Genomic DNA, 12,340 nt, shown 5'->3' with positions numbered 1-12,340 from the left:
TGTAGCAATTAACTTTGTTGAAGAAGGGAGCAAGGTGACTTATCTGTAGGAAAAAAAAATAAAAGTGCTTATATGCAAATTAGGGCAGGAATAATGAGGTTTGTGATAGCAGAAAAATGTCTTGAGGTAAAAAATGAACTGAGAATCAGAATGGCGGAAAACCAGTCGAGACTTTGCTACCTGCTGGGCTCTCTGCTAGCTCTTTCACACATCCATATCTCATTCAAATCTTGGAGCAGCCCTTCCAGGTGGTAGTTATTACTCTCATGAGGAAACTTAAGAGGTAAGCCCAGTTAACCCAGTAGGAAGGGGCCAAGTTAGGTGCAAACCTGGATTTGGTCAAAACGCAAAGCATCCCAGACCCAGAGAGGGAAGGGAGGCGGCTGGGAGAGGACGCAGAGAGAATCCCAGCTCTCACACCTTTTGTTGAGCACCCACTAGGTTCTAGGCACTAAACCAGGCACTTACATAAATAATACCTATTTTAGTCTTCATGACTATCTTAGTATTTGATGTTCTGTGGTTGTAAGTGACAGAAATACATTGGAACAAGCTTAAGTATAAAAGGAGAGTCTTCATTTCAAAGACAAAGGGGTGTTTCCTAAGTCCAGGAACAGGGGGCAAAGATGGCCAGAATTGCTGTAAAGGAGAACTGGGAGCTAGTGAAGAGGCTGGAGGGCTATCTTTTGTACCCCTGCCCTAACTTCTTGTGGAAAGATATGGAAATGGCCACTCACAGCATCTAAGCTCCTCCGGCCAACTCTCTTGAAGTCAGGTCATAGCAGACAAAATGTGACTGAGGTGAGGGCATCCAAGAGGTTGTTGTCAGTGGGGCAGACATTAGTCCTACTTAACTCCGCATTTTACACATAAGGAATGAGATCCACAGGGGTTGAATATCCTTGCCCACGGTAACTTAGGAAATGGTGGGGTGGGGGGGGTCAGGGTTTGGACCAGGTTTGTCTGACCATAAAAACCTATATTCAAAACCACCACATAGAACTACTCTAGAGGACAATTAACCTTAATTTCATCTTTTAATCAAAAGCTGGAAAAGAAACTAGTATGATTTAGACCGAGAAAGGCAGCTTGAGAGTCTCTATAATATTCAGTCCATCTTTATTTTTTAAAAGATTTTTTTGAAGTTGGTGATTAACTAGCAATTTTCTACAGCGAGTGAAATTTAGGATGAGAGGCGGGCCGCAGAGAACAGCGTCTCTGTGCTCAAGAGCTGTCACATTGGGGCACGTTGGTGCTGCCCTTGGTTTTGTGCAGCCTTCATGCTGAAATCTGTCCTGACAAACTGCCCCTGGCAGAAAATTGGGACACCCGGGGGTTCAGATGTTCTCATCTGACCCTTTCACAATCCCCATGCAGATGGATCTACGTGTTTTCTTTGGCTTCCTTGTTGCACTTGAGAGCTAGTGTTCATTTCTTCGATATTTCAGTTTACCCATGGGGTGGAGAGGATGGAGTTTGTTTATAAATGAATATTTTGGTGTAGACCTGACTTGACACTAACTTAGCTACTTCAGGGATACTTGACCCTAAATGAACATTAATTTCTGTCTAAAAGACTTGGCCAAGATAGTGCAAACTTTCAATGATGTTAATCTACTACAAGATTTGATGGAGTGTGTGCTTCCTGGGAAACGTTACTTAGTGGTGTTTATCTAAAAAGGAGTCTCTAAATCTACCTTCACGTTCACAAACACTGAACACATGCCAGAGATGTGAGGGGGGAGCATGAGGGAGCAAATGTTTCCTCTAGGAAAATAAGCCTCTCAGATATGAGGAAGAGACTTGTGGGCCGGAGGATTTTTGAAGCTGTTTGTACCACTGTGTTTATTAATGGTATTCTGCTTCCTGTTTTGCAGATTGGAACCTTGGAAGATTACTACCATTTTTATCATAGCAAAACCTTTAAAAGATCGACCTTGAGTAGCAGAGGCCCTCACAACTTCCTCAGAATGGACCCTCAGGTACAGATGGGCAGGATACTTTCCTAAGGGCTGGAGTGTTTGGGTCTATGGTCCTAAAAATGGCTGAGTCTAGATTTTAATATGATTCTAGATGACATTAGTTTTCCACATCCATTTTGAATAAAACAAGACACATGTGTAGATACATATCATACCATCTAAATGCTCCAAATATTTGGGTCCCTTGGCAGACTTGAAAATTTAAATTCCTTGTAAAAAAAAAAAAAATTTAAATTCTTGATCTTAATTTGAAACAATAATCACATGATTGTAGATCTATCGATATTTTTAAAACCAACAAAATACACAATAATTGGAGATACATATGTGAATCTTGCCCATAAAGCAAAAACACTAGGCAATTCAAATGAGTATTTTAATAATTAAATCGCAGCTCAGGCAGATGGATGTTTTTGTGGTTGTCATAACACATATCTTAATAGTTATCATAAATTTGAAAACTGGGGCAGTAAATATAGCTTTTTTTCCTTAAAAATTCATGTGATCTTTGAGATTAAAACAAATGTGATTTGGAAAGAGGCTAACATTTTAAGTTTTAATATAATTCATATTTATTGGGTGGTTAATTATACTTTCTGCTTAGATTTGAAATTAATATTTGACAAATATCAGTGAACAGATACTCGGTAAGATTAAAAATTTGACATGACCAGGTGAGCCTTTGATGAGTTCACTCATTCAACAGGTATTTTTGGAATACCTGCCAGCCATGTGGCTGACTCTGTCCACAGCAGGGCCAGTGGGGCTGGCTGGGAAGCTGATGGAACATGAAGCAAGAGATAGAAAAATGTGTGATATATCACAAGACAATGAATGCCATGAGGAAAAATGAAGTTCATGTGAGAAGCAGTCATAGCCCCAACAAGGAAACTTGGCTATTGGTAGATCATAGTTTTAGAACATGGAAATCATCTTCTCTTAAAAAGCAACATGCTAAATGCCATTTTGGGCTCCCCAACTAGTGCATGATATTTCGACTATTCCCAGAAAACATTAGTTTCCATGGAAAAATGGGTTCTTGGTGTTGCCCCAAGACACCCCACTAACAATCATGACTCCTTTTGTATTGACTGAGCTGGGGGAGGTTGGGAGACATGGGTTATCCCAGGCACTGTACCTGAGTCACCCTTCTGATGCTCCTCTGGGGCATCACTCTGTGGCAGTTCTGATTTGAAGCACATGAGGAAGTGGTTCTCATAGAGCTCATTCATGTCTTGAATATATCTGTGGATTTATTTTATAGGTGGATGGATGGACAGATGGGAGAGTGGATAGATAGATAGATGGATAGATAGAGACAGATACAGAACATTGTGATAATCCTATTATTTCTTCAGAGCAAGGAAAGGAATTTAATGTTTTTTTAAAGGATTATTATGTGCTTGGGCACTTTAACATACATCATCTCACCTCATCATAAGGTGCTGTGATTATATCTTCTTGCGCTTACACCATGGAACGTGAAGGAGTGGTTTTCAAAGGGGCCAGTGTATTTAATTCCTTTAGGAAGAAAGACGGGTTGTACTTGCTGATTCCCACAAGGTGGGGAAATCGGGGGTGTGCACTCAGAACAATGTGTGGATCAGTAGAACACGAGCAGCAGGGTACTCTGTGCAAAGAGTATGCAGACAGACCTGCAGGAGGCGTGGGTTCTGTGAGGTGGAGAGTGGCCTGTCATCTGTCATCTTGGAAGAAATTCTAAGCTTGGAAGGAAGTCACTGCAGCAACCCTCTTTGGTTTTACTTTATGCAAGCAATTGATCTGTCTTGAGAAGGCAACATGCTTGTTCTTCATCTGAAGTCTTTGGAGTTGTTAAGCTCCTACCATGCATGTAGTTACAATGAGGGGCAAGCTGTTTGCAGGCGGGAAGCCCCCCACATGGGCGTGCTCTGAGAAGAGACTGGGACAGTGGATTTTTTGGACTCCTTTTCCGTGCAGGTTTCCAAGAATTAATTAAGGGGTTTCTCAATTGTTAGCACTGAGGCAGAGTCGAAGTAGGAGACTTAATCTGTGTTTTGTCTACATTCTCTGTTTTTGGTGACTATGTTTTAAAACTTTTAGAGGTACTCAACTTGATCTGTCTTCCCTTCCTTCCAAAAAATATTAACTGTGCACCTGCTGGGTGTAGCGCCCTGTGCCTGGCAGGTCCCCACGCCCACAGCAAAGTCGAAGTTGGGATGGGAGAGCCGCGTGTGAACAGGGCTCGTGGAGGCAGCTGAGGGAGGGTCTGCGGAGGCCTTGGGCGCTGCTGTACCCCAGACCTGTCTTGTCTCTGCCGCATCTGGGCTGCTGGGTTTATTCATTTTAGGTGTGTTTAAAGGACTGTATGCAGTTGGGGTCTAAGGGCAAAGTATTCCCAGTAGTCAGTTGTCTTCTAGAAGGAAACAGAAGGAAGGATAGCCTCCCTAGGCAAAGGCTATGGTAGTTAAATTTTTTCAAATAAAAATCTCCTTGTTACAGAGCTTCTTAATAAGCTCCTGGCAGGGCTCATATCAATGCATCCTGCCAGTAAAGAAGAAAGAGAAAAAAAGGTAAACAGCCTGGGCATCCCAGCCTGCCTGGGACTTCTACGTGATTGGATGATTGTTTCTCACAGTTCTAATTAAATTTTTAGCCCCAGGGAAAGCATATAGACATCCGCACCAATTATGAATTCAGAATCGTAACTGAAATACCTCTGTTTAAATGAGTCTAGTTTTAATGCAAACCAAATCAATTAGCTGTCAGGCTGACTAATATTTACTTTGCCTAGTCATTACCATTAAATATTTGGTGAAATTGGTTGTTTTATATAAGGATTTGGGGTTATCTTTTTTTTTTTTTTTCCAGCACATCAGAAACGTTTTCCTACATTAGCAAAGTATTTTTGTGGCACCTTAACATCTGTAGGGTTGTGTAATTAATATTATTAACAAAAGGAAAAGATGATTTCATATTATACAGAGACATTGGAATGCAAAGGCACCATTGTGTTTGAATGACCAAACTGGAAATGAATGTTATAAGCTTAGGATAAAGTTCAATCGAATGCAGATGGTATTTTATTTTAATTAGCTCCAGTCTCTATTATATAAAAGTGCTTTGATAAGTGGTGGAATTTACAATCCACCCCTATGTCACATAAAAGCTAGAATGTACATTTCTTACAACCAAACAAAACACAAGGTGGGAGAGGAGTCAAGTACAGGACTTTCTTCTTTAATTGCACGCATGTGGGTGCACGCACACACACACACACACACACACACTTATTAAGCGTCTCTTTTGCATTGATCCAGTACCAGAATTGTGCAATCATTTTCCTTCATTCTTAATTACCTTCACTTGATTTTTTCTTATATCATCTTTGAAAAGGGTCATTTTGCTGAACTGCCTTGTTGCTCAGCCCTATCCTTGAGGGAGCAGCCCCAGTGTTCTCAGCGTGCGGTATCAGTCGCTGGTTTTTTCCAAGGACTGTCATTTAAGCAAACTGAAAGCATTTGTTTTTAACTTGTTCTTTTGCCAAAAGTCTGGAGAAGGGTGGATGTTACAGAAGCATCCACCAATCGCTGAAAGGGCTCACAAATTTTTTTTAAATTACTTGTTCTGATTATGTTCCAAGCTGGCTATGGTTAGACGTTGCTGCTTGTGTCTTCCAAACCTTACATTTTAGCACAATGACTTGGGTTCAGCCCTTTCCTTCACTGCAGTCCTCAGTCGGATTGATAATGGAAATGGAAGGATAAAGCTGTTCTTAGGGAAGCCCTTGATAGCTCCTTCCAGGGTGGTTGGAACTCTCGGTTTGATGCCTCGTTTAGTGCTTTAAAAGCTCAGAAGTTGCGAAATGATCCCAAGGCCTGGAGTAGGCATTCTGTTTTGTAGGATGGGACTTTGCCCCCAGAGTTTAATCACAGCTCAGGTTTCTTTCCAGCAATGATGCAACATTTAAGCAGATCTTTCCATTAACCACAGATGGAATTTTATCTGACAGTTTTGTGTGCTAGAGCCATTTGAAGTGCAAACAAACAAAAAGTTCCTGGCAAATAAAAGCACATAGACAGTAAGTGACCAAATTGGTCTCAGGGGTTGATGAACTGTGTAATGGGTGGAGGGTGGGGGCAGATTGCTGCCCAGTAGAGTTGCCTGGTAGAAATCTGGGGCTGTCCTAACCAGCTGTCTCATATACCATCACTACCATCTGGGGTGATCAGATGACAGTGACAAATTGTCTCCTCACATTTTCAGCACAGCCCAACTGGTTCTAGTGGCATGGCTACTATGACTTAGTAAAAAGTTTGAATTTTAAAATATGCCTTAAAAGATAACATTTTATTGTTTCACCTGCATGCTCAGCACTTAAACTTAGATGTCACGAGGACAACTCTAAAGTCTATACATTCTAAACTTAGCTCACTGTCTCTGCCCCCATCTGTCTCAGAGAGAAGCATTCATCTGCATTTTGTACAACTCCACCCTGTCCATGTCCTGTGTCTCCTGCCCTAGGCCAAGCTCCTGTCTTCTCTGACCTGGACCACTGCACTGCTCTCCTCACTGGGCTCCTGTGGGCATCCTTGCCCTCTACCAATCAGCTTCCATGCTTTCAAGGGGTCATCTGACATACATAGTCTGATGGTACCACTGTCCCTTAGGATTACCTGCCCCAGCCTCCCAGGCCCTCCTTGGTCTGGCCTCCTGTGGCTCCTTGAGCTGCAGCCACACTGGCCTTTACGATCCTCTTTGAATGACCTTCACTCTTACCCTTTGCACAGACTGCTCCCCACCTTTCCCCGCTGTCTCTTTCTTCCCTACCCTCCCCTCTCGGCTTAAGCACCCCTGCCACAGGGAAGCCGGCTCAGAGTCCTCAGCCGTGGCTTGCTCTTCCTAGCAGTTATATATTTATGTTCTAGATTTGGCCCCAGAGTGGGAACGATGACTGGTTCGGTTTGCTTGGGATCTGGACAGTGACAGAGCCAGGGCTGGCAAGGGAGCTGCAGATGATTCCTGGGAGGCCTGGACCATCAGGAGGGTGGGGAGGGTGTTCAGTATTCCAGAGCTGGCCGAGAGGTAATGGGAAGTCAGGCTGATCTGGTGCGCGGATGCACTGGGGGAGAGGAGCGTGTAGTTGGAAGCACGCAAGGCCTGCTCTTGGCAATGCAATAGAAGATCCTTGAGGACCGAGTCTACATCTCATCTGTTTCTACTCCCTTCCAGGTCCAGCAGCTACCTTGTAAATAGTAGACTGATGCATAGTAAATGTTTATGGAAACGTATCTCAGTTTTCACAGATTAGATTCACATAAGCACATTGTAGGTTATTTGCTTATCAACGTCTTTCTAGGTAAATACTTTAGAAATAAATTGTGACACACTTTGGTTAAATTACAGCAGAAATCCCAATGAGAGCTGGAGTTACCAAGGCTGTATTGCTGAAGCTAAAATAACAGAAGTACTGATGGTAGCTGGACTTCATGCACGTTGACTAGCGTCTGACTCCATAGGTGTGTGGTCTGCAGGGCTGCTGTGACCGAGGACCGCAGCCTGAGTGGCTCAAACAATAGAAACTTACTGTCTCATGATTGATTACAAAGGCTAGAAGTCCCAGGCATCAGCAGGGTTGGTTTCTTCTGAGGTCCCTTGCAGTTGGCCACATTCTTGCTTTGTCCTCACGTGGTTGTCCCTCTGTGTGTCTGTGTCCTAATCTCCTCTTCTTATAAGGACACCAGTCAGATTGGATTAGGACCACACCCTTATGACCTCATTTTTAACTTAGTTACCTCTTTAAAGACATCATATCCAAACACAGTCACATTCTAGAGTACCGGGGTTTAGGACATCAACATAAGAACTTAGGGAGACACAGTTGAGCCCCTACCAATAGGTGAAGCTAGGTAGGCACTGGCCACCTGTTCCATCATTAATGAGTGGAGGCAAGTGGCAGACAGTGGGGAGAGGGGACCTTCTGTCTCCTTGCAGTGAAATGAGAACTAACTCACACATGAATGAATGGCTTTACTTTCCCCACGTACTTTTACACCCACTGTCCCATTTCCAAGCTGGCAGGATGAGAACTGTCCTGTCTTAAGACTGTTAAGCTAGGGTCTTCTGGCAAATGCAGTTCAGCTTTTGCAGAAAGAATCCAAGATCTGGTCTATACAGTGCTGCAGTAGGGAAGAGGAGAGGGAGCCGGGCTCCCAGTTGCCTGGGTGACATGGGGGCGAGGGGTTTCTAGGAGGAGTTAGAATATCTTTTATTTTTTTGGTTCCTCCAACTTCTAATGCCTGGGCTCAGTCACTGGGTTCCAGCTGTGCAGTTGCCATAGAAGCCTGGCACCCCCAACCCCTACCCCAAGGTGACCACAGGTGGGCTTGGGCATCTCACTGAGATTGGCTTTAATGAGGCTGGCTTATGGTGACGGTCCCCTCTGCCCTCCAGGAAGATAACAGCAGTTGTGTCAGCCCCTCCCATGTGGACAAAGCTGATCCACTTGCTACCTCTGTGAGTCCAGCTTAGTTCATGGCTCTTAACCATTTTGGCATCACAGGCCTCTTTGAAAAGCAGATGAAAGTTGTGGACTCTCTCTCCAGAGGAAAAAAGAAATCATATGCTAATGCCCACACCATTTTGCACACAGTTCTGGGGTTTAGACTAGAGCCTGTCCTAACATTCCTTGAGGGACTGTTGGCCCCCAGGCAAGAGGTCCTCAGCTGTTCCCCACTTAGTTCACATGTGCATTAAGCATTGCCTGTCAGGGAGAGCAGGGCCACCTTGCACACTGAAAGGTGACACACACTTGCCAGTGAGCAGTATTTTTCTTGCTTTAAATTCACCACTCAGCCTTCTCACTTAGCTCTCGAGTGGGCGGGGTGTTGGCCCAGTGAGGTGCTCAGAGCAGTCAGTGCCATGAGAACTGTGGCCTAAGCCTCACAGACAGATGGGAGCAAAGGTGCTCAGAGGTGGGCTGATCTCACCCCGGCTTTACATTTTTGAGGCTGAGGCCCAGGCAGTGTGCCCACCGCCCACATAGAGCGAGAGGTTTGTTTTCTCAAACCGCACAATTGTTCCCTCCTGGAGGAAGCTGTAGGGTTTGGTGGCTCCCGGACGCTGGGGGTCTGGCCTGACCTCCTCCCCGGATGTGCCCTGTGTGCAGTTGGGGTCGGCTTGCAATACAGGGACTCCTCCTTGTCCCTTCACAGTTACAGAATAAAGCGTCCTTCACTTTTCACGTTGATGAAACAAAGGGAAAGAGAACAGAGGGAGCTGGCGGAGCTGTCTCCCTTGCTCTGAGACAACAGTGCAGAACCTACGCAAATTCAACTGTTGCGGCCCTGCCGGTGGCTCCTTTAAGGAAGGTTAGCAGCTTGTTCAAATGTAGGCCCTTCCGCTTGATGCCCGGTGGGTCCCCAGGGGAGGGGCCTCTGTGAATGCCCTTTGTCGCCTTAGCGCCATCCCAGAGCAAAGACTTTGGAGCCTCAGGCCCCATGTGTCAGGCAAGCTTCTGGCCCACCTGTGGCCCATAGGGAAGAGGGCATGGCCAAGGCTACCCACAGCCCCCTGCTGGAAGGTTGCTTGGACAATTATCACAACTCAGTAGCATTGATAACCCGTGACATCTCCGACCATTTACTGGGACCATGGCAAGGCTCCTCCTGGGTCTCTGCTGGTTTATGTTATGTTTTTATGAGCATCTTTAAATTCTACCTTATCTTATCAGCAGAAGGACATTCAACAGATGCCTAATTTTAATTTGACTGCTTGAGAAGAAAGCTGGAGGGGGCACACGCTAAAAAGAAAGTGTTGGCTACGAACATAATCTTGAGAAGATTATGAAGCCTTCTTGGTGACTAGAATTTTCTTCCCCAGAGCAAATAACTTATCTAGAAGTGTGCTGCATGTTTAGCGGAACCTACAAACCTTTGGAAAATAGATGGAAGGAAAAGGTCAGAGTGAAGTTCCACCTTCAAAATATGACTTTAAAGAAATCAAGATACTTTATACAGGTTTGCAAAGAGATACAGTTTGTATTTAGGCAAACAGTGACATCTGCCAAAACTAGCCCTTGCCCCAAATCACTTATAGTTGATCTTCCACAAAAAAAAAAAAAAAAAAATAGGCAACAATGTCGTCTAGCATCAATAAGACCCAGTCACATTTTTCTACTCAGTAGCATGTATTTAAAAGTTTCCTTGTGGTGGCAGCATAGTTATAATCTGAGATGTATTCATATTTACAATCTCAAGTGTAACTTCATTCCTTCATTCAAGAAGCATTTAGTTGGCCGGGCGCCGTGGCTCACGCCTGTAATCCTAGCACTCTGGGAGGCCGTGAGAGGATGGCTTGAGCTCAGGAGTTCGAGACCAGCCTGAGCAAGAGTGAGACCCTGTCTCTACTGTAAGAAATTAGCCAAACAACTAAAAATAGAAAAAAAAAAATTAGTAGGGCACAGTGGTGCGTGCCTGTAGTCCCAGCTACCCGGGAGCCTGAGGCAGGAGAATCACTTGAGCCCAGGAGTTTGAGGTTGCTGTGAGCTAGGCTGACGCCATGGCACTCTAGCCCAGGCGAAAGAGTGAGACTCTGTCACAAAAAAAATAAAAAATAAAAAAAGCATTTAGTGAGCCCCTGCTGTATGCCATGCCTTGGCTGGCACACTGAAATAACAGTGGTGAGCAAACACAGTCCCTGTCCAGATGTAGCATACAGACCAGTGAGGGAGCAGAGGTTGATCAGATCATCCAAATACATGCTGTCACAGACTGGGGCCAGTGCTAGAATGGGGACGCACAGACAGGCCCTTGCCTTTGAGGGAGACACGCCTGACTTTGCATTCATCCAGGGACAATTCTCAGTTTGCTTTTTCATGAGAAAGAGGAGACAGTACTTTAGTCCGAATCTTTGCTGAGCAAGTACCTGTTACAGTGCAGGTGTTCGTGTAGAGTTGGAGAAACAAGGATGGTTGAGACACATCCCTCTCTCTAAAGGGAAAGGAGTGCTTCTAAGTAGACAATATCCATGTATTGGGGTGATGTGGTGGTAAAGATACTTGCAGAAGGCCCTAGGAGCCCGGAAGGGAACCCCCATCCTGTCCAGCCTGGATACCAGAGAAGGTTTCTAGGTTGTGAGGGTTGAAGGATGGAGGGTTAAAGGTTGGCCCAGTGAGGAGGGGAAGGGCCTTTTGGTCAGAGGCACAGAGCTGTCCCTTGGAACAGCCGGCCTGCAGGGATGCTGTAGGCAGCTCAGGCCTTCTGGGTTGGGAGACTAGGCTAGGGAGGCCTTGGGTGCCTCAGAGGGCCATAGGGGGTGGCCGGGTGGAGGGGGGAAGACTTGCATCATAGATTGGTCATATGGCAGTCACATAGAGGCTGGAGGCAGAGACACCCTGTCGGGGGCCCTTGTGACTGTCCAGATACAGGGAGTGCACAGTGATGAGTGGAGGGCACAGGATCTTGGCACCTTTAGAAGACCACTGTGAGACAACTCAGGTTAGGGAGGGTTCCAGTCTGTTCTGGTGTAGGGAGCAGGTGGACTTTAGTGCTGTCAAATCAGGAGACTTGGGAGGATAATTGGGACCTGGGTGGGGAACAGGTCTCACCGTGGGCAGCTTTAATTCGAGATGCCCATGGGGACTGGTTTCCAATACCCAATGTAGCGCAGGGGAGAGAGTGGTCAGGTTAAGAGCCTGGGGTCTGGGAGATCTTTGTGTGTGGGGCTGCTGGTCCTGGCCAGAGATGGCACCACTCGGGGACAGGGATGGCCGGTTGGGTTTTTAGAGTATTGATGAAGAGCCCTGCCTCGAGCCCCTTCCCTTGCCCAGTGCAGGCTTCCCTTGCTCCCTGCAGCCTCAGCCACCACGGCCCTTCCCTCTCTGGGACTCCATGCCTTCACACTGGCACCGGGCCCGGGCTTCCGACCCCTCTCTCACAGGACAGCCTCGCAAATCCTCAAACACTGTAAATCTCAACCCTGACTAAGGCTGTGATTTAAACTTGTTTAATCTCCCAGGGCTGCTGTAACAAATCACCGGTGCCACAAGTGGGGTGGCTTAAAATGACAGATATTTATTGTCTCACAGTTCTGGAGTCCAAACGTTGGAGTCACGCTCACTCCAGCGGCTCTGGGGGAGAATCCTTCCTTGCCTCCTCCAGCTTCTGGGGGCTCCAAGTGTTCCCTGGCTTGTGGCTGCATCACCCCGATCTCTGCCTCTGTCTCTGCACGGCCCCCTCTCCTTCCCCCACCTCTCTTTTATAAGTACAGTTCATTGGATGTAGGGCACACCCGGATAATCCAGGGGGATCTGATCTCAGGATCCTTAAGTTAATTCCATCTGCAAAGACCCTGTATCCAAAACGTAAAGAAAATTAAAT

At 45.7% G+C, this 12,340-nt stretch overlaps 1 protein-coding gene across 2 annotated transcripts in view; it reads left to right on the top strand.

Annotated features, from left to right (window-relative positions):
- Window positions 1-12,340, top strand: part of PCSK6 (proprotein convertase subtilisin/kexin type 6) — a 165,857-nt gene that overhangs the window by 45,354 nt on the left and 108,163 nt on the right. For both annotated transcript variants that reach the window (XM_076004820.1, XM_012764589.3), the window contains exon 2: window positions 1,878-1,982. In XM_076004820.1, the coding sequence (XP_075860935.1) occupies window positions 1,878-1,982 (105 nt within the window). The remainder of the gene's footprint in view (window positions 1-1,877; window positions 1,983-12,340) is intronic.

Source organism: Microcebus murinus, chromosome 7 (assembly GCF_040939455.1).
Source record: "Microcebus murinus isolate Inina chromosome 7, M.murinus_Inina_mat1.0, whole genome shotgun sequence".
Classification (NCBI taxonomy): Eukaryota; Metazoa; Chordata; class Mammalia; order Primates; family Cheirogaleidae; genus Microcebus; species Microcebus murinus.
The sequence above is the reverse complement of the archived record's forward strand: the minus strand, read 5'-3'. Positions and strand labels throughout refer to the sequence as shown.